The 22,715-nt window shown below is 33.1% G+C and overlaps 2 protein-coding genes across 4 annotated transcripts in view; one reads left to right on the top strand and one right to left on the bottom strand.

The window, feature by feature from the left end:
- Positions 1-3,494: 3,494 nt before the first annotated feature.
- LOC136271510 (uncharacterized) lies at positions 3,495-8,229 on the bottom strand. The gene is made up of 8 exons (XM_066071647.1): positions 8,215-8,229; positions 6,772-7,530; positions 6,472-6,573; positions 6,232-6,379; positions 5,467-5,945; positions 4,881-4,968; positions 3,675-3,911; positions 3,495-3,548 (listed from the first exon to the last, which is right to left on the bottom strand). Exons 1-5 carry the CDS (start codon positions 8,227-8,229, stop codon positions 5,488-5,490), a joined length of 1,482 nt encoding a protein of 493 aa, XP_065927719.1. The 3' UTR covers positions 3,495-3,548; positions 3,675-3,911; positions 4,881-4,968; positions 5,467-5,487.
- Positions 8,230-16,494: 8,265 nt separating this feature from the next.
- Positions 16,495-22,715, top strand: part of LOC105326816 (uncharacterized) — a 29,453-nt gene continuing 23,232 nt past the window's right edge. For 2 of the 3 annotated variants that reach the window (XM_066076331.1, XM_066076329.1), the window contains exon 1: positions 17,391-17,549. In XM_066076331.1, coding sequence (XP_065932403.1) covers positions 17,504-17,549 — 46 coding nt within the window. In that variant the 5' untranslated portion in view covers positions 17,391-17,503. Of the gene's footprint in view, positions 16,615-17,390; positions 17,550-22,715 lie in introns of those variants that run through there. The other variant, XM_066076330.1, reaches the window with a different exon arrangement.

Here is a 22,715-nt window from a genome sequence, read left to right as displayed (position 1 = left end):
CGATATGGTAAGTTTGCATGTGCATAACGTATTCAAACCGATTTGTCATATTTCTAGCTGCGTCATGCCGGTTTTTTTAATCATATAGTTAGAATTTAGTTTGATGAGACCATACATACTATTATTGACCCACGAATCGCCCAATTTTGTTTACAATACGTGTCTCAATTCGTTGACAATTGTAAACAAGAATAGCTTTTGCGATATCGGTCAGACTTTGCTAGCTTCTGTCGCTTCATAATTTTTTTTTTCAACGTTGAGGGTCAGAATTACGTCCGTTAGGCTGGGGGATTCTTGTTTCGTCCAAATATCAATCTTTTAATGCTAAACAAGGGTTCATTTAAAGAGTTATATGTTTTGCCCCCCCCCCACCCCACCCGCTCGTTTTATATTATTAATTTGTATATCAGTGCAAACCAAAGTACTCTGCTTTGGTGTAAAGGTAACACACCTGATCCAAGCTTTAAAATGGATTATGGAGATCCAGGTTCAATTCCTGGGAGCGTTGTACTTGTCATGTATTGATTTAATGACTTTGCTGGTTTTATCAAAGATGTAACAGGGATGTATATACTAACTGTTATATGTGTCTCTGGATGTAATAAACAGCAAAAAGATATGTCAATTTCCCATTACACCTCCCACTTAATCACATAGTATACACAGTTGATTTGATTTTGATTTAAGGATAGCTTCTGTACAGAATATAAAGATGTGAATGTGTGTATTGTAAGTTTCATTATTTTGTTGGATGCAGCCATTTCAACATGAATATGCTAAACAAGTACAACATGAAGAAAGAGGTCCATCATTTATAATGCATGCATATGCCAAGAAGCAAGCAACGCCCCGGAAATCAACATCTAAGAGATGCCGAGGAACTCCCTCAGGACAGACACCTGTCCAACCTACCAAAGTTCAGTGCCAGGTATTTATCTAAAGATGTTGTGTACCCTCTAATACCCAAGATGAAGGTGGAATTTTGTTATAACTGTCTGAATTATAATTCCTTGTTTTAATGCATCTTTCTTCCAATTAAAAAAAAATCTTACCAACTTAACACATCCATATGATGTGATTGTTTTCAAGTATCGATCTTTTATTATTTCAATATTTTTAGTCAGTTGGTTCAAAATGGGAAAACTCTGAAATCAGTTTCTTGAAAGTATTCATGGAACAACACCCACCACCAAATCCAATATCAAATGAGTACTGGCGTAATTTAGCTTCAAGTATGAATGAAGCCTTTGGGACATCTAGAACAGGTTTGTTGAAAGATAGTTGAATGTGAGCATTTGCCATCTACCTGTACTTTGAATATTATAAAGTTATTCAATATATGCCTTATTCATTTATAGGTGTATCATGCAGATGTTTTTATGCCAGACTCAAAAAGTCAGCAAATGATACACCTGCCTCAGCAGATGAAGGGTCAATGAAGTATATTGATAAATCCTGTCAAACAGATTTTAGTATCCCTTCACATCCAAGGTTCATTTTTCAAACATATTTTTGTTAAATATTGTAAAGATTTTAGCTTTGATTCAGAAAAATCTGTACCAAAGAATATTTACCCTTTTTACTGTATTAATTATCACAGGCAGTCATTTCCAAGTCAACAGGAGCTTGACGCCGACTCCTCGGAAGCTCCATACAGTGCCAGAGATAATAAATCAGCACACTATCTCAGAAGTGCCAGGAACAACACCTCTAACCAAACACCTGAGCAGTTTTTCAATCTGGAAGATGATAGTTTAGATACAAATTTGATTTTTGACATTATAAAAAAATTCTTCTCAGGATCATCATCGTTAGAAATAGCAAAACAGATAATGAACATTAAATGTCTTAGAGAAAGCCTTTGGGCACTTTTTATGCTTGAAGTAGAAGAAAGTGCTAAGTACATAGCTTGTAAGAGGAATAGTTGTTTAGGCCTAGTTACCTACGATCATCTGAAGTGTTTTGAATGGGAAAATATTATTGAGGAAATTTATATTTACCAGCCCAGACTTTTGCAAGTTCTTATTACAATTTCCACTGGGGAAAACAAACTTCAAGATGAATGCCATTATAAGTCGGCAGCAAAGGAAATTGGTCTAATATATGGAATCTTGATGAAAAGAAGATGTCACACACTTTCTCAAGTCCAGAGAGTGATTGCTTTGGCAATTGCACAAGAAAATGTTCATCAAAAGGTAAATGAAACAAATTTAAAAATTGTTTTATGTTTGGGCCTTTTTTAAGGTACTACATGTTAACATGTTGACATTTTCCAGTTGTATTATCTTTTTTACATTACAGAAATATATTTTAATTAATTTAATTTCATTACAAGAAAAATATATAACCTTCCTAGTTATATATTTTTGAATAGTGATGATAAGTCTATATTTATATATTAATGCAAACTAAAGTACTCTGCTTTGGTGTAAATGTGACACACCTGATCCAAGCTTAAAAATGGATTATGGAGATCCAGGTTCAATTCCTGGGAGCATTGTACTTGAATGTCATGCATTGATTTAATGACTATGCTGGTTTTATCAAAGTCGAGTCTAGACTCGAACCAAAAGCCACTTGCGTACATGCCCAGTGTTCTAACCACTGAGCTACTGAGACATGATTTTTTGACTGTCACTTGTTATACCTTGAAGACATATTGATGAATATGACTAGAGTGCATGAATGTTGTTGTTTTTGTTGGATTTTAGATTAACTACTCTTTTTTCTATTTTAGTCTTTCCTTTGCTGTTTCATTGTTCCGGTTTTATCCTTTTTCCAGTTCGTTCCTGCTTTGTATTATGCAACTCGTAAAATCATATTTTAAGCAATTTGTTGTATTAATTTTTTCAATTGCTAAAATATGGTTATTTGGATTGCATTTTTCTTCAACAGTAAAAATGTGGAAAGTAAAATGTGGAAAGTATTGTGAGTAAATAACAAAACTCCAGAAAGGTGAAGAGTTACTGTAAAAAGATGCTCTAAAAATTTCTTGATTCCATTTATTCTACCACTGAATGATGAAAGTTTTTTCTTTCTTGTTTTTCCAATTTAATATTGTCGTAATATACATGTAATATATTATCATATTGTGACAGAATATATAATTATAACAATAAGAGAGTGAAGATATTTTAGTAAAATAATTTAGATAAAATATATTGATAAATATTAGAAAAAGATTGATTAAAAAAATTTATGAATGTAACAGCATATAACTTAAATTCTGTTTCTTGAATAGGTATATGACAGACTGCAGACATTGGGAGTGACAGTTTCCCATGCCACATTGAACAAAGTGCAGGAACAGATTGGTGGCCATTTCAACGAACAACTCATCCAAGCAGTCACAGAGGGAAAGCGGTTCCGTATTGTCGGAGACAATGTCAATTTCATGGTGGCAGCAAGTCATCAAAGGAAAGGAAATTCAACTCACATGGAGCACTGGTTTGCCTCTGCGGCCATAATTCAAAATAACTCTTTTGATCACTTACCATGTAACTTTCCTCAAATGCCTCTTCTTGACTTGTCACCCCAATCATTTCTCCCTAGTGACAATGATTTCAAAGTTATAACAAATGATTACATTTACATTGTGTTTCAAATTCTGACAAGACATTTGACTTTTTTGAAAAAGTTTAAACCTTTCACAGCTGAACTAAAAAATGACTTACGGGCAAAGGACTGTGATTTGAGCTCCAAGAATACCGTGGTAACGTTCCCAGTTCTCTGCAAGAATGAACAGAGCTATGCAGAAGTTGTAGACATCATGGACAGCTATGAAGACCACATTGTGGATATTTACAGGAAAGCTAACTTCAACTTAGATGGTGTAAAAGTTCATATCGGTGGGGACCAATTAACTAGGGAGCGATTTTCCGGTGCCAAACGAGTTCGTCAACAAGCAGCAACTGAAAGAGAACGATTTCTTCATTTGTCACCAATTACTTTTGAATTTTTTCACTTACAGATGGCTTTCCTAACAATGTTCTATAAGACTCTATACAACGATAACAGTACTGAAGCAGGAACCCTGTATGCAGAAAAAATAAAGTTAGGCCGAACTCATGCCAATGGGAAAGATGTAAAGAATCACTATGACCAATGTAAAGAACTTGGAAGTTCTGTGATATCTTCACATGTTGTTGTGGCAGCTATGCAATACTTTGGCATGAAAGATGTCAGTGATGAACCAGTCATGTTGAAAGATTTGCTCAGTAATGAATTAAGTGACGCAGAGAAGCAGCAAATTTTGTGTAACGTACTAAGGACTTTTGTACAACAATATGTTCTAAGGGATTCTTTAGCAGTTATTCAGAATTCTACGTCTACTGCTGATATACAAACATGTCTGGAAATTGATATCATCGGCCCAGACGGTACCCCTATGCGTATACTGATCCCTGTAGCTAAACCACAAGTTGATGCAGTAGAGTCATACTCCCATCAGGTACTAGAACTAGGCCTTGCTTATGAATGTCTCCTTTTAAATGTTAAAATACCAAACAGAGACAGAATGCTGCCCCTTTTGAAGTATGTTATGTGTCTTCTGAAAGGACATAATTGGAAGTCTAAGTATGCTCTGGAAATTTTGAAATTTCTTTGTCAACAACTCTCTACTATGGATGTGAAATTGGCACATGAGACATTCTACGGTCTGTTTGTGAATAATTCTGGAAAAGAAGACACTTGCATTGGTGCCGATTTACAAATGGAGCACATAGTTAGACTGGTAAAAGACAATTTAAAAGCAGTACATTCAAACAAAACTGAAAAAACAATGGCGAAACGTACATCAGCTTTGTCAGGAATGAAGGTCATAACAAACCAATTTGATGTAACTTCTGACACATTGATCAGAGCAAGCAGACATAAAATACCTTCTTCAATAGAGGATGAACAGTTGATCATTCATTCGCTTCTTCCCATGCAGCCTTTTTCTTGTGTGCCTGGTCGCCAGATGTCATCCTACAAGAGCCCAGTTCAAAGTCCACTTAAAAAAATGAACATCCAGAATATGGTGTCATGGATAAGGGAACATCAATATTTACAATTACATGATATTGGCCAATGACATAAACTTGGTAAGTGGACTTTCATCCTAGGCTTGTAAGACTTACACAAGAGAAAGATGCATGAACTATTCATTAAAATAATCACATTAAAATCATTACAAAACTTCATTACATCATTGTTAAAATGTATTTTTTACACTATTTTAAAGTCCATAAGAGCACAGCCTGTGAAATTTTTGAAAATTACCAAAATTTATTTGTGATCTCAAATATATGGTTTCTTAACATATTTGCCATTAATTGAAACAAACAGTTTAACAATTGTGTAATCATCATTTATGTGAATGCACTATATCAGAAAAACGTGTGACCAAACTAACTAATAAACCAAAAACAGTACAGCTGCAATGGAAATTAATTTAGTCAAAGCATACTACATTCAAATATGTACCTCATACATGAACAGTTGTTGCTATATGGAGAGACTTGAAGCCAAAATGTTGGCTATTTGTTCCGAAAGCTCCACATTCAGACCAAAGTCCGATACAAGAGAATTAGGTTGTCTAAACAAATGGGCTTCATTCACAATTTTCTCTATGACATGAGTATCAATCACACAATTTGATTCTGATAAATGGTTTAGTAATTTTTCCCGAATAGCAGCCTTCTGAATACTAGTTGGAACTTCAATGAATTTCCAAACCAGCTGCAATTCTGGCTGGCAAATGTCACAACAGTTGTGTGAAACAGTTTCATCCTCACAGCCAAAGTATCTGTTCAGAACTTTCCTACGGCACTCTGTCAAATTTCTGCAGTATTCTTTCATAGTTTTCTTTACAGAAGGGTTACCTACGTCAGAATTGTTAAAGTAAAGTACACCCTCTGCCTCAATGCCACTTCTGCCAGCCCTTCCAATTTGCTGAATATATGCTGTCAAAATACATTAGAATAACACAATTATCAATTTATTTATAATTTTAAACTAAAGGTTTTTGTTCTTTTTTGTTGTTTTTTTTTTTTTTTTACATAAAATGCTGCTTGAAGAAAAGACATTTTAATATTTTTTAAAATTTTTTACATCTTAAGAATTAATAACATACATGGATGCAGTAAATTGCATTTCTGAAAGAATTATAATGTGGTTGTGACTCTGCCTCCGATAAGCTTTTATATAATGCAATAGTACTGGTTATAATATTAAGGCACATTTAATGACCTTCAATGTTTTGTGGTGGTCCTGCATGGACAACTGTTGTAACATGTCTAAGGTCTGCCCCCATACCCAGAGCAATGGTAGAAATCACAACGCGGAGAGGTGATTCATCTGGTTGCTTTGAAATATTTTTATATATAATTTCCTTTGTCTACAATGTAAATCAAAATTAATTATTATTGTCAATTGGCATAAAACAGTAGTTTTTATTTGAAGATGCTAGCTTAATGCATTTGACATCACCTTGTCATATCTGCCAACTGATGAATGAAACATCACTACTCTGGCATTCTCAACATCTCTGTTGCCTACAAACATGTCGTCACCGAGTATCCGTTGTGCGACCTGTGTAGTATTGATTTAATTAGCATTCGATTTAAAATGATAAATATTACAGTCTAGTGATATTAATAGTTCCATACTAAATTTAATAAACTATAATTGTAATGGGTATTTCTTGACAGGACTGTTCTAGAAGTCATAATGTGAAGAAAATAGCATCAGTGAGTAAGAAGGTTTAAATAAGGTTTACATATACTCTACCTCATATCCATATCCAACCCAGTTGATACCAACACAGTATATCAGAGTGACAGGATAATTCTCTTTCCTTTTTTTGAGGTCACCAAATATATTTTCAAATACATAGTCATATGAGGCATGTGTAGAAACTTTTCTACCTGGTCTGGGAAGAACAATCAAAGATATATTGCTTCTTAATGGTGATGTTTTAATGATTTGCGGGTTTTCCATACCAAGGAATTTTGTGATGTCACTTATTCCATTAATTGACACAGTTGCTGACAAGGCTAAAAACCTAGCATCTGGCCTCACAGCACGTAATTGTTTAATGTCACGGAAGATGGGTCGAAACTCATGTCCCCAGTCCAAAATACAATGAGCCTCGTCAACTGCTACATACATGTAAGTGGATTGACTTTGCAAGAATTTGTAGACTTCTGGTTTACCAATAACAGCTTCTGGGTGTGCAAATAGAAACATGGTTTTGTCCTTATCAAATTCAGAATGTGGACTGTTGCCTATAAAGAAAGAAACTTCTTTCAACTTCTGCATTTGCTGTTCAATTATTACATTCAATGGTTCTAGAACAAGAACAATTGCAGGTTTTCCCGTCTCTTCGAAATGCCAGTATGGTAGTAGCTCATAGATCAAGCTTTTTCCATATCCTGTTGGTAAAATGGCTACTACATCTTGCCGCATCAGACCATCCAAAGACTTTTGTTGTAGAGGTTTTAGGTTTGAGATGTTCTGGTCAAACATAAAATTGTACTTCTGAATGACCTTTTAAAAAAATTGGAAAAATCATTGTGCAAGGTCATTTTTCTGACTAGTGTTTTTAGCATATATATACATAAAGTTTATACCCCTTGTTAGTTAAATAACCTTAGATAATTAATCTGTCTTTATTCTATTTATTACATCTTTGATAAAACCAGCAAAGTCATTAAATCAATACATGACAAGTACAACGCTCCCAGGAATTGAACCTGGATCTCCATAATCCATTTTAAAGCTTGGATCAGGTGTGTTACCTTTACACCAAAGCAGAGTACTTTGGTTTGCACTGATATACAAATTAATAATATAAAACGAGCGGGTGGGGTGGGGGGGGCAAAACATATAACTCTTTAAATGAACCCTTGTTTAGCATTAAAAGATTGATATTTGGACGAAACAAGAATCCCCCAGCCTAACGGACGTAATTCTGACCCTCAACGTTGAAAAAAAAAATTATGAAGCGACAGAAGCTAGCAAAGTCTGACCGATATCGCAAAAGCTATTCTTGTTTACAATTGTCAACGAATTGAGACACGTATTGTAAACAAAATTGGGCGATTCGTGGGTCAATAATAGTATGTATGGTCTCATCAAACTAAATTCTAACTATATGATTAAAAAAACCGGCATGACGCAGCTAGAAATATGACAAATCGGTTTGAATACGTTATGCACATGCAAACTTACCATATCGGACGCCATCTTGGATTGTATACAGGGCGCCGCCATTGCAAGGTGCATGCCAGGCCTTCTGTGCTTGCACAATCGGAAGGCCTCGGGAACCAGGCTAATCTAACGTTTGATGTAGGTTACGGAATCGGCCGAGGTTTGCCGAATGGACACATAGTGGAGTCTGACTTAAATGGGTAGCGACACCCGGGCCGGGCCGGGCCGGGCCGGGAATTTTCGAAACTGAAAACCGGGTTTTGCTGATTTCTTTTAAAATACTCCTTTGTTCTGTACGAAATTTGCAGATGTACGTTAATACATCGTATTTTGTATTCGCTGAAATTTTTATCATCAAACAATACGTTTTCTAGCAATTTTATATTAATTATAATAATTTTAATATTTGAAAGGTGGTGTCAAAATTGGAAAACACAAAATTTACAGTGAAAGAATATTCTTTGATCCATCACTTTGGGATTCATTGTTAAAAAAATCAAGTACAAGTTCATTTATTTCACTCATAACATTTAATGTTACATGAGATGCAGAAGAATTATATACAAAGCTAAAAGAAAGGCAGGATTTACAAAAGAGAAACAGTATTTAAAACAATGAATTTTTTTATAGATGTTACGTGGGATGACCGACCAAATCAAATATATTTCTAATTAAAGTAAACATTTTCATAAAAATTACATGATTTGAGGATGAACCAAGTGTTCTAAATTTTAAGGTGTTTGGGTTTTTAAGATAATAATTACTAAACGATGTTTTTCTTATACGTGACATAATGCACTACATTCTAAACATAATGAAATTCATCGCCAATTTGATTGGCTTCACGTTAGCCGCACTTTCGGTCTTCACGTGGTGTATTGTTCCACCTAGCAATTTCTATTGGGAGGTGATGGTTTGTATTTTTTGAGAATTTTTTACAACCAAATTTGCAAGGAATGTAATATTGTGCATTGTTATGTAAGGATTAATATGTAAAGTCTCTTTCAGAGAGAAATTAGATTCGTGTTGCAAATATTTAATGAACAATTATTAAATAGCAAAACACAATACCTATATCATGATTGATAAAGTACTTTGATAAAGTACTTCAAAATACTAATACTATATTCTGATTAATTTATCTAGTTGAAAATTATTTACTGGATGACAATACATATGAATGTTCAATATTTCAGGAAAAAATTGGAATCAAAGAGCACAAATATTGGTGCATGCTTTATCAATTAACATGTCATATCTAATACATGTAACTCTAAATATACTGATTCTTTAAAAACAACAACATCAGGGCTTCTACTTTCTCACTAGAGTTGGCATTAAGTTACAAAGAAATACTGAAACTTTAATTATTTGATTAATAACTGTTTAAGGTGACGAAGGAATTTCATTTCCTTTCAGCCTTAATAACTTAAGTCTTTGTCTCTGTATAGCGCCTAAATCACTTAAAATCTCTGTATAGCCCTCTCTACATGAATTCTGAGTTTGACTACCTTACGCGTTTGCTTTATTTTATTTTATTTTATCTTTTTTATTGATTGATTTATTTATTATTTTTAATATGCATACAAACATTTTAATAATATAATTCAAAGCCCACACATTCATGCTCACATTCACCCAGATTTGGCAGTGATTGCTTGTTTAATAATCAAATATATGTTTCCATACAAGCCAGTTGTTGGTAAACTTTCTGACATGAAATATAAATGGTAGAAAGGATTTTAGATGTATTGATATAGCACTAACTATACTAATGTATTGCATTGTACACATAATTATGCAGATCAATTTTTTTTTTTTGAAAACTTACATGCGACAAAAAATTTCCATTATCATCTAGAAAGTCATTGATGACCTTTACACCTTTTTTGTACCAACATTTTATAAACAATTTTTCATACCAACTCTAATATGACTATTGTACCAAATAGGCATAAAATAAAAAGTTTTCTTCAATATAATTATCATCAAAAGATTTTATAACATAGAGCATTGATTTAAATACATCTTTCCAAAAATTATCATTTTTGGGAAAAACACATTCAGTAATAAATGCATCACCAAAATCAAGTAACAAAGTCTTCACCATTAATGGCCTTCAATATGGAGGTCCATGAGCTATGTCCAACAATTATTATCTTTTAATTCATGAACATTTTAATGGCATAATAAACTTGTTTATATCCAACATTTTTAAACCTCCTTTTTGATATTCTTGAATAACTACTGCACGTTTTATTTTATCACATTTGGCATTCCAAAAAAATTCAAAAATATCTTTGTTCAATGTGGTGTTTACCTCTTTAGGAGTAGGTAAAGACATAAATAAATGATTGATTTTTGGAATAACTAGAGATTTTACAACCGTCACACGTCCAGTTGGTGTAAGCTTTCTTCTTTTCCATTGTTGAAGCATGCTTTTAATTTTTGGAACTTGTATAAAATAATTTAACTCAGTAATTTTTTCAAGATCGACAGAAAAGTTAATACCCAGTAAACTAAAAGTTGTTGAGCCCCAATCTAGTTTCCATCTCGTGTGGTGAAAAACCTGCTTTGAAATTTTTTTTGAGCCAATCCATATAATTTTTGTTTTTGAACTATTTATTTTTAACCCAGAAATGTTTGAATAAAAGTCTAGAGTATCTAAAGATGCAATAGTGAAGTAGGTGAACCATCCAAAATAAGAGATGTGTCATCTGCATATTGACTTATTTTATGTTCTTTACTGCCTATTGTAATACCCTTTATTTTATTGTTTTGTTCAATAAGAATTGAAAGTATTTCAGCACAAAGGAGGAATAAATAGGGTGCAATAGGTTCTCCCTGTCTACAACCTCTTTCGAGGTAATTAGATAAAAAGCCACTTTGCAACAATGAAGCCTTAAAATTTGTGTTTAATATTTTAACCCACTGTATTATATTATTACCAAAACCAAAATAGTTCAAGACTTTATAAATAAATGACCAAGAGATAGAATGAAAATCTTTTTCAAAATCAATTAGGACCAACAGTCCTGGAATTTTTTTATGTTCAGTATAGTGCATTAAGTCATAAATAAACCTTGTATTTTCTTCAATGAATCTTCCTTTAATAAAACCTGACTGGGCATCAGAGATATGAATATCTAAGTAGATCTTATTCTATAACTAAGACAACCTAAAATAAGTTTATAGATAACATTATTTTAATAGTGAAATAGGCCGCCAGTTTTTTAAGTATTGTCTGGGTTTATCCCCTTTTGGTAGACATGAAGGCGTTTCTTCCCCCTCCCCTCCCTGGACATTTTCTGGTAAAAGGAGGAATATTTAGAGTGGCTTTCTTATCAGTGAGCAGATCTCTTATTGTAAAATCTCTGTCATCCATTATGTCATCATACTCTTCCACAAAATTTAAAAACCATGAATCCTCTGTAATAAATCTATCAGACATATTGCCACCATACAGGTTTTGAAACAAAAGTATAGTTCCCTGCTGGTGAAATAGCTAGCAATCATTTTGCTGTGTTTTTAGACTTATATATACTATATGTAGCTGCTTGAGCAGTTGGAGATCTAGGTCGTTGTAAAAAAAATTCATTACAATCTATAACAGCACGTGTATTAGGATACTTCTTTCTAAAGGACAATATCATAAATTATACTTTTTTACTTGTCTCCGAGATGGCCATCTCAAAAAATTTCCAAATGCATTTGACAAAAATTATCCAAGTAATAAAAATCTGGAAAACTCTACCTTTAGATACTCCAAACAGATCAGTAATTCATAACTCAAACAGGCACGTAGCATCGTTTTTGAAAGTGGGGGGGGGGGGGCAGACTCATCCAAAAAATCTTGACAAGCCAAAAAAAAAAGAAATTATTATTTCCTTATTTTCAATTAAATTTTTTACATGGTCCCATAAAAGTGGGGGGGGGGCACAATTTGTTGTATGTAAATTTAAGAAAAATCTTTGTTGCGCAAAAAAGTGGGGTGGGGGGGGGGGCTCCCTCCCCTCCCTCCCCCCACCCCACCCCATCCGATGCTACGCGCCTGTCAAATAAACCTAAACGTAAGCGAACGAGTGAAAGATTAAATTCCTGATAAAAAGATAATTTTCTTGATGGACCATGTTTTCCATGTCCGTTCCTCTGTTAATTTTTCTCCTGAGCACTGGGTTGACCTGACCAGTATATAAATGCTGAACACTTCGCAGCTAAAACACATAATAGGATAACATGTGATGGTAAATATGTGTACAACTTAACATTCTCGTCATTTTTGGTAACAGTCTCAATAAACATTCTCATAAAAGAGTGGTCTTGTCATCAAATTTTGCTTGAAGATTTGATCAGACATTATGTTAGTATTATCATGGTCAGGTCCGTTTGCACTGCTGTATCCTGGACGTTCACATCAGTAGAACCTGGTGATGTACCAGCAACATAAACATGATCAAGGAAGGGAGGATTTGTAACACATTCCACGTTCTTCACATGCTTCACACCTGAAAAAAAATTTCATTGTCTTACTGAATGAGAATAAATAAAAAGACACAGCATGGTATAATGAACGGTCATACTATATCTTATTCTTTAAAACTCTTAGTTTAAATTTAAAGTTGAATAAATATCAGATCAGAAGTCAGATACTCAATTGTATTGCAATTTAAAAAAATTAAACAACACATGATATATGTATGGTAACAGGCTAGTAAGCATGTTTTTGATTGATAAGTAATTACAGTTTCTAGAACGGGTTGTGGAAAGTTCTTTCCATTAATAATACTAAAATCGTATTAATTGTTCCATTTTATTTATTAACTTTTTGGGAGTTGATTTTAATCAACTCTCCAATCAACTCGAGCAAACCGAAAGTGAAACAGTGCTTGGACCTAAGCACAAATCAATACCGCTGACAACAAGTAGTTCTTCAAAATAATCGATAAATTTGATGCAATGTATTCTGAAACATTGTCTTTCAGGAAAACTTATTTAAACCTTGTGAGATTTTAAATGGCACAAACAGTTTAGATATTTTTTGAAGTCGTATGTATTCCTACGCTAGAGTTAAATGTAGTCTCGTTCAACCAGACGCACGACTGTCTCCGTTAATATCCGATAAAACATAGAGGGCGAGTTCGATCATTAACTAGAGTTAAACCAGGGTAGTAAGGAAAACTTATGGTGCGCATGTCTGTGTTCGAACGCACATTGGTCGATGTCTGGTTAAAAAAATGAGATAGATGTTAATTGCTACTTATAATTTTACTGTTCATGAAAAAGTACGAACAATACCTTGTAAACACATTAAATCATATGTGTGCGCGCTAAAATTTAACACATTGCATGTTGTGCTGATTTAAAACAAGAGGCCCATGGGCCACAAATCGCTCACCTGAACAATAGTCCTTGTGTCATTTTTTTTCGAAAGGGTTTATTATGAAGTGAACTCTGAATAAATATTGTAAAACTCATATATTTCAAGATTTTGCCATATATTAAACAATACATAAGAAGAAGAAACAATTTTATCTTTGGCATGTTTTTATTCATAGTTATTTTATACATCAAATAAAACTGAATTTTAAGCTCTAAAATACACATTTCCAGTAAAAAAAAAAAATCCCATTTCACTGAAAAAATTGAAAAATATTCGTTAAATAATTAAAGATTGTTTGGCATCTCTTTTGTATTTCAATCATTAAAAGCTTCTTTATCGATTCATCAAATAAAAATATTGCAGGTGTGATGAGGACATTAGGCATGTTAGATTTTGCATTCTCATCGATCATCTGTCTTATAGACTAAACTCAAAAAACATGAAAAGTCTATATATAGTTGATAAAGTCTATCAATGATTTCACTTTTTTTCCATAACCATTTTTATATTTTGTTCCTTTATCTTTCCTTACTGTGTGTTTGTGAATCAAAACTTCGTAAAAACTAAGATCCACACCTTTTTGAAGTTGTTTGAATTTATGATCTTTGATCCCGAGCACTTGGATCATGTCGGGATCGAAATTAAAAAAAAACCAAAAAAAAAAACAGAACAAAAAAAACTAGTCGATAAACATAAATTTGTATTTCCAGATAATTTAACTATGATAAACTTATCATGGAAATTTCTTTTTTCTTTTTTTTTTAATACTTCTTTTAAATAAAAAATGATTTAAACAATGCACTATCTTAGAATGATTGCATAGTAGTCTCACAAACTGTAGCATTGTTATTCTTAAAAAGAACAGTTTAAAAACATTTTCCCATTATATAAGTCTATGTTAAACTTTGAACATATTTTGGAGCCGTACGTAGTATTAGTCCGGGGATCACGGTTTTCACAATTTAGAATCTACACTATCTTAGGGTATTTGTATAGTAATCTCACTAAATTTAGCACTGTTGTCCTTAAGAATACATTTTTAAAAACATTTTCCCCCATATATTTCTATGTTAAGTTTGTCTTTTTTAATCAGTTTTGAACCCCTCTTGGGACCCCAGTATTGACCCGGGGACCGCGATTTTTACAATTTAGAATCTTCACTATATATACAAGTTTTGGTGTAAATATTGGCATATCTGGTGCAGTGGTTCTTAAGAAGAAGATTTTTTAAGACACCCACCCAATTTTCGCAGTTTTGCAATTATCTCCCTTTTAAAAAGGGTTGTGCCCTTTATTTTAACAATTTAGAATCCCCTTTCCATAAGGATGCTTTGTACCAAGTTTGGTTGAATTTGGCTAGGTGGTTCTAGAGAAGAAGTCAAAAATGTGAAAAGTTTACAGACGGACGGACAGACAGACGGACGGACGGACGGACGGACGGACGGACGACGGACAACGGGTGATCAGAAAAGCTCACTTGAACCTTCGGTTCAGGTGAGCTAAAAAGCAATTTTTGGAGGTTTCGCTTTCTGCCGCCATCTTTAAACTACCAGACAAGAGACAGACCAGAGACTCTCCGTTGGTTGGGCCACGGTTTTATTTTAGTCAGACTCAAGTGAGTTCGATTTCATTTTAGTTGAACTACGGCGACCGTGGTTTGTGATCGAACTCGCTCTATGTCTCTCTTGCTTGTCGGAGATAAACGGAGACAGCCGAGCATTTGGGTGAACAAGACTAGAGTTCAATCTTGCCTGGGTCCATACCATTTTTCAGAAATATTTCGATAACTGATACTACTTGTCATGCATTATCTGATATCGTTGATTTTAGAATAAATGATAATCGATAAAATCAACTCCCATCAGTACTTCAGTACTTTGATTGTATTAATCGAAGTCCGATCCAAGGCATCTGCCCGCGATGCATAATGAACTCGTCCTACACTTTTCTTTAAGTAGTCAATTCGCGTTCTTAGTTACCCCGTTCTGGAAAGTTCTATCCCATTCTCTCACTAAAGGTCGTGCTTCGCAAGCGACTTAGTATCAAAACTAAAATCGCCCAATCAAGAAACGAATTGACTCATTCTATTAATTCGACATTTGTTAAAGCTTAACTTTTATATATTTTCTAAATAGGCTCACAGTAAATATATTCACGCTATACGTAATCATTCAATATTATTTCATTGCAAGTATATATTTTGATCAAGACTATCCTTGACTTGGATCCGCCAAAGCGTGTCCACCACCTTACTCTCATTTTTGGGAGTTGATTTTAACCAACTCTCCTATGCAGTTACTCAGGCAAACCGAAACTGAAACAGTGTTTGGACCTATGCACAAATCATCTCCGCTGACAAGATTTAATTCTTGAAAATAATCGACAAATTCGATGTAATGTATGCTGAAGCATTGTTTTTTCAAGGAAACTTATGTATAGACACCCTGAAAATAGTCAGATTTTAAATAGTTCGAACAATTTATTATTTTGTAGTTGTATGTATTCCTATGTCAGAGTTCAATGTAGTCTCGTTCAACCAGACGCTCGACTGTCTCCGTAAATCTTCGACAAACTCTCTCTTGCTTGTTGGAGATTAATAGAGAGGGCCGAGCGTTGAACGACCCTAGAGTTCAATATTGCTTGGATTCTTACAATTTTTCGAAATATTTCGATTATTGATACATAATTTGAAGGAATAAATTCTATCTTAAAATATTACACAACATATGATTCATATAGGGTTTCTCGAAATTTTTGTCGAAAAAATCCGAAAATTCATATTATAAATATGTGCGTAATTCAAATACAGATTAGATACTACTTGTTGTGCAAAATAACATATCGTTGATTTTTAAATGAATAACAATCGATAAAATCAACTCCCGTCAGTACTTCGGTACTTTGAATGCTATTTCGGGCTTGTTTATCGGAAATGAAAGTAGGTTTTTAATTAATTTCAATATAATAACTTATCAGTTGAAATTCAATTATACCTGACGGACATCATCTCACATGTTTTGAAAAACCAAAGGTGTAAGCAAGTAAGTTAAGTGTTATAATACGTTTGTCATTCATTAGAGAGTTAAAATTATTAATAATATTCGGATTGGAAATTTACTTTCCTTTGTGATTCGTAGAAAATACATGATGTAGATATTTTCATTAGAGGGGATACCACTATATAGCCAGTTTCCATGGGTACACTACTAGTATTTGATCAAAGAATACCTTTCAAAACAAATCTTAAATTGTAGTACGTAACACCAGCCAATCTCAAACTAATAACATAAATTATTAGCTCATCAACCCTTTAAATCAAATAAGTTGTTTAATAAAATGTGAAAGATAATCTATATATGGTTTTGATTTCCTTAGTTTTATAGCTAACTTCCTCAGAAAGAACGTCGCAGAGTGGCTACGGCGATAGCCACCAACACGGGATTTAAAGCTGAAATTGAATTTTCAGAAAATAAAAGGAGGCCGTTTGAAAAAACAAAATACCCTTCAGATCTACATTAAAATTTTAGAGATATTTTTGGCTGTAGAATATGAACTATTAAATTTGAGCATTTTTCCAATATCAAGGACATTAATATTATAATGGCTCTGACCACTGAACCTTCTTTAGGTATGTAAAAAAACGTTTTCGTCACGAGACAGTGGATTTAATCCGATACTTTTCCAACAGCATTGACCGTCCACAACGAGCGAAAGGAGATTAAAGTGTAGTGATTATCTCGTAAATCATAACACCCCAAAAAAGTCAGCAAGAAATTGTTTTCAGTATTAAATAACACAAAACACTCTTCAGATTACAATAAAGCAAGATTTAACTCTAATACGTTTTTGTGATTTTCGAATTAACGAAATGTACATATCAAAGTATGATCTGAATGGTGGGAATTTAATCATCAAAAGGATAGCTTGAAGATGTTTCTTGTGTGTCATTTGTTTCTTGTTTATCTGCAACAAACACGTAAGCATATTTTATTTGTTTTTGATTTGTAATATTTCATTTAAGAACAGTCCTCTGATCAAGATTCCAGAAGTAACGAAAGAATCTGCTGTCATTCGTAATGAATGTCATTTGAATTACTATTTGACACAACTATATATATATTTCGTACAGGTCATTATTTACCAACTTGAAATTAGGGCTTTTCGATTTTCGGTCGAAAAGTTCCTATTGTTTTTGTCTTTTTATTATCATTATACTCGACAGTTTTTTAACAGCAATATTTTTCAAAACTGGAAGGGATATTGATTCAATTATGCAACGGTGTTACCGCCAATCTATCAATCTACGGAATGTAAAGTTTTAATTGGACTTCTGGTTCCGGTACTTCCGAAACCTACAAGGAAAAATCAAACAAACGCAATATTTTGTTTATTTTAAATGTTAGAACGTTCAAACTTTAGAATTAGATGTACCTTGTCTAGGTGTATAAAATTTTAAGCGTTGGCAAATTTTTATATATTATCGTTTTTGAGATATTGGGCCCCAAACTTCAGAAAAAAGGGGATGAAAAAAAAAACCAAAATAAAAAATCAAATGACCTTTGAAATCTATATGACGCCTGAACATTATTAGGATGGATGTAATTAACATATATTCCAAGTTCTATATAAAAAAAAAAAAAAATTCGACTACTTCCGGTTTAATAGGTCGATAAAAATCGTATATTATGAGAATTTCAATGTTAAACTAAAATCACACATCGTGCGTTTTCTCTAAGATTTATATTTAAATGATACAATATTACATCTGTATAATGACACACAAAATGCTAAGACCGGAAAAAGGTTTGGATACACAATTCGAACAGGAGCAAACGTTCAAAACAGTCCTTTAGCTACATGTATAAGTATTTTATATTTCATCCGATTTTAAAAATCTTTTTGGTTATAATTCAAAGTGGTGAGTACAATTTGTAAATTATGGCCCGTGGGGCCCATTTTGACTCATTGTAGGGGTTTTAAGGACCTAAATATTAACATTTTATTAAAGTTCAAAAATTCATTCGTTCGTTTTCTCAAAAAGTTTTCAAGTAAATATTACAATATTTCATTCATAGTGCTCTGACCGGAAAAGGTTCTGGGCAGACAATTTGAAAAAAGGGATCTTAAGGGACCAACATTGAAAACAGCCCTTTAGCTGTATCTATTTTATTCTTAATTCGATTTTTAGGTCACCTGAGAATTGGTCTTTGTCCGTCGTCGTGCAGCGTCGTGCGTTAACAATTTTACATTTTTAACTTCTTCTTAAAAACTACATGGCTCTACCACCCATCAAGGCGGGGCCAAATATGCAAAAAAAGCCAAATTTTCAAAAATCTTCTTTCTACTCCCACTCAAACTGAACTGAATGCATGGTTATGATGTCTCTGAAGCGCTCTACCAAAATTGTGGAATTCATGGCCCCTGGGTCAGGGGTAAAGGATCTAGGGTGGGGCCAATATGGCCATTTAGTAAAAAAGAGATGTCAATTTTACTCGGATGGCTTAATCGATTAATCGGAGCCTTTAGTCGAGTTCTCGTTCTTTTATATAACTTGAAACTGTGTGTCTTTATTCTACTGTCAAATACACCGTATCTTGACCATAAAAAACACCTTAAGACCCATGTAAAAACTTATAATATTAAGCACTAAAGCTGTATTTGATTTCAAACACATTAAAAAGCATTTTAGGCCAAAAAAATATTCCTGGGTCTCGTCACACTAAAAAATTAGGGTAGGTAGGTAGGTAGGGAAAACAATTTATTTTTAAAAATATTTTATTTAAAAAACAATTTTATTTTTAAAAGCTTGGAGCATGTATGTAATAATGAGAGAGAAGTATATTCACAATGTACAGTATGTTAATGATGATTTAAAATTTCCAAAGGTCTTTGTATTATTGATGCATGTAATGTATAGAAAACAACAGGCAAAGAAAAAAAATAGATTAATTTTTCAATTAAAAATAAAAACTAAAATTATTTGCAAAGTTTAGTCTACATGTATATGAATGTATTTAGCCTTTTTGATAAATATTTCTGTATTGTATTAGCTTAATGTCAATATTAATTAAATCAGTCTCTGTACTTCCGTGTATTTGGGGTATTAGTCCAACCCTTTGACCCACTTAATTACTACCGTACGTTATATAGAGGATATGTTTAATTCTCAAGATAATATAGAGAGCAGTTTTATGATAATTTTAACATTTATTGCAGTTATTAACTAATAACAGGTTATTAATTAACTGCAATATCAGGATTTGTAGTAAAAGACATCATTTTTGTAATTTCCAATGCACAATGTTTCATCATCCCTATTTATAATCCCTAAAGATAAGATAGTCGCAAGTTATTAACCACAAGGTCAATTTATGCAGTAAAAATGTTGTAGATTAGTTTTCTATCCTTCTTTTGCTAGTGGGGTTAATTTACACGATTGTGAACTCAGAAGACTGGGCACCTTCACTTCTCTTTCTGAGGAAATTCTGGCGAATTTACCGATCACCACCATGATCACAAAAAACCTTCTAGGGTCAAAGGGTAAAAAGTAGGGTCGGTCGGGCGACAGGAAACAGGAATATGTTTTTTGGCCTTATCTAGATATTCGTTAGCTATTGTCTTAGCTTTTCCCTTTTCTTGTGACGCTTACACATAATTGAGCTCCATATTATCTTTGGCAAATCAAATGTTATTTCATTGTCCCGTGCCAAATCAACAATTAAAGTTAATAGTTATATAAAAACAAACGCCTTGAGTTGATATGATTAAATTTTTCATTAACACAAACATCGAGACTCCTCGACAAGTTTGTGTATGGATTTACTCAGGTATGGATTTACTCAGGTAAATGTTAAGGCCTATTGGCCTCTTGTTAAAATCTTCTTGGGTTATAGTTCAGAATATAGAGTAAAATTTTATTATTATGGTCCAATTGGTCATTTATACTCCTTATAGGGTTTTAAAACCTAAATATCACAACTTTTTTTTATTTAAATTTTTATTTAGAAAGAGTTATCTCGCTTTGCTTATTAAAAGAATTTACAGAATAAATATTACAGGTATGCCAAGTTTTTTGTCTGAGAAATGAGTGCTCACTTTAATATGATTTTTGAACTATATTATAAGATTAGAAAGATTTTAGAAAATATTCTAAAGAAAGAAATTAAAAATATGCATACTTGAAGAGTTCTGGGAGGGATCTTTCTTTGGCGCTGCATTCCTAAGTTAGATATGATTGTTTTCTGACATTGAAATGAAAAAGGAAAAGGGGCCGTTGAAAAGCCCCTATTTTATGTTATAGACAAAAAGTTCTAGTTTTATTTTAGAATTATTTTCGGATAAATTGCAATACAAATATCTTCTCCCCTGTTTATAATTTCAGACCCCTTGCTCGGTGTAAATTCTTCCCTATTTTCAGCACCTTTTTTATATTTTCAATGGTGAAGTGTTTTTTTTTAGAAATGTTTCTTTCTTATTAAAGGGCCGTAGACTCGATTACAGCTCAATATTTTCAAATTTTATTTTCTATTTTTTAAAGGTATATGTGGCGTATTTGGAGTAAAAATGACATGCGTTGGAGTAAAAATATACAACTTGCTTCTTATAATTAGACGTTTCACAAACTCTAGGCCCATAAAACATGTCCTGTCTTTAGGTAATTGTCTCTAAACTTTGCTACACGTCTGATGAATATTAATATGATCTGCCATTTAAAACGCCACTGCGCATGATTGCGGGAAAACCTAGCATTGAAAACATGATGGAAGAACAGTTTGTTTACATATTAAAATCACGTTTTTCATGTCTTAAATTAGACAATTCTTATATCAGATAATGCTCGAGACATTAATATTCCGATATTCATTAAATATCAATGTAGAACGATATAAATTGTTAATTTTGTGTAATAAAGATAAACACGATTTAAGCATCATCGACACGGAAAACGGAGTAAAAACTTCTCTCCTTGAGGGGTGCATGTACTGAGAGTGTTTATTTATTCTTTATTCAAAAATTCTTCTAAGCAAAAATCCACTTGTGGTTTTATGACTTATAAAGCAAAGACACGGAACACATGGAGCACGAACCTGACTAGCAAAACAACTACAACTTCATGATGGAAACTTAAGTTTAATTCGGCTTTAATTCCTATTCCATCAATCTACATGGTATCCGATGACAAACTTCCCTTTGTTCATATCATTGTCAGTCTGTCTCTTTTTTCTTTCATTGCCAAATCTGTCAAACCTAACGGTGTACCTATCTTTCTCGTCGTCACCATTGTTGATGATCGACCGAGATGAATGTCACGTGACCCAGTTAAGGCGGGCTATTAAAATATTTTGTATTTTTTTTACCGCGTCGGTAAAAAATATTTTTTATTTTTTTATTTCTTGTTTCTTTATTATGCGATTGACTTATAAAGGATGATTTGTGTGAAAGTCATATCTTTAAGTAAAGAAATGAAGCAAATAATCAGATCTTATTATTGTTATTCACTAAAAAAAATTGCGGGCAGAAATTGAGACCTTTAGATAGTAGCAACGTCTGTTAAAGGAACCTAATATGCATTCAGAACTGGACAAGTGTTCGTATCGGTCAAGGGCTCGTCTTCACCAGATTTCCTTTTGCGCTTAAAGCGTAAAGAGTGCCTACTTTTTGCAGAAGGACTAGGTGACATTACATTTGTTTAGTTCTGTTTGTCATTCGAACACCATCCCGAAAGAACTTCTTTTTCTGAGTATTGTTGAGGTCATTTGATATGATTATATAAATGTTATGATTCTTTTGGCTTTAACAAAATGTGCATGGGATGTAGATTTATCAAAAGAAGATTCTAATAAACTTTATCTTTTACCAATTATCGAAGTCTATGGTTATCCCACTACAGCCAGAGACATTTATTCTTTGGAGCATCTTCTTAATATGAATTTTTTGGAAGTTCTTAGAAACTAACATATATTTGGAGTGACATTTATCTGGAAGCCTTTAGGTATAATGTCACAGTTGATATACGTTTCTAAATTTGATAGTCTGTGTTTGGTTTTGATACATTTCTAATGTTTTTTTTTCAGAAGTCTTAAAGGTATTGTTTTGTTTAAGAGCAATGAAAAATAAATTAAATTTAAAATGAAAACTAATT

Source organism: Magallana gigas, chromosome 2, assembly GCF_963853765.1.
Source record: "Magallana gigas chromosome 2, xbMagGiga1.1, whole genome shotgun sequence".
In the NCBI taxonomy this organism is placed as follows: domain Eukaryota; kingdom Metazoa; phylum Mollusca; class Bivalvia; order Ostreida; family Ostreidae; genus Magallana; species Magallana gigas.
The sequence above is the reverse complement of the archived record's forward strand: the minus strand, read 5'-3'. Positions and strand labels throughout refer to the sequence as shown.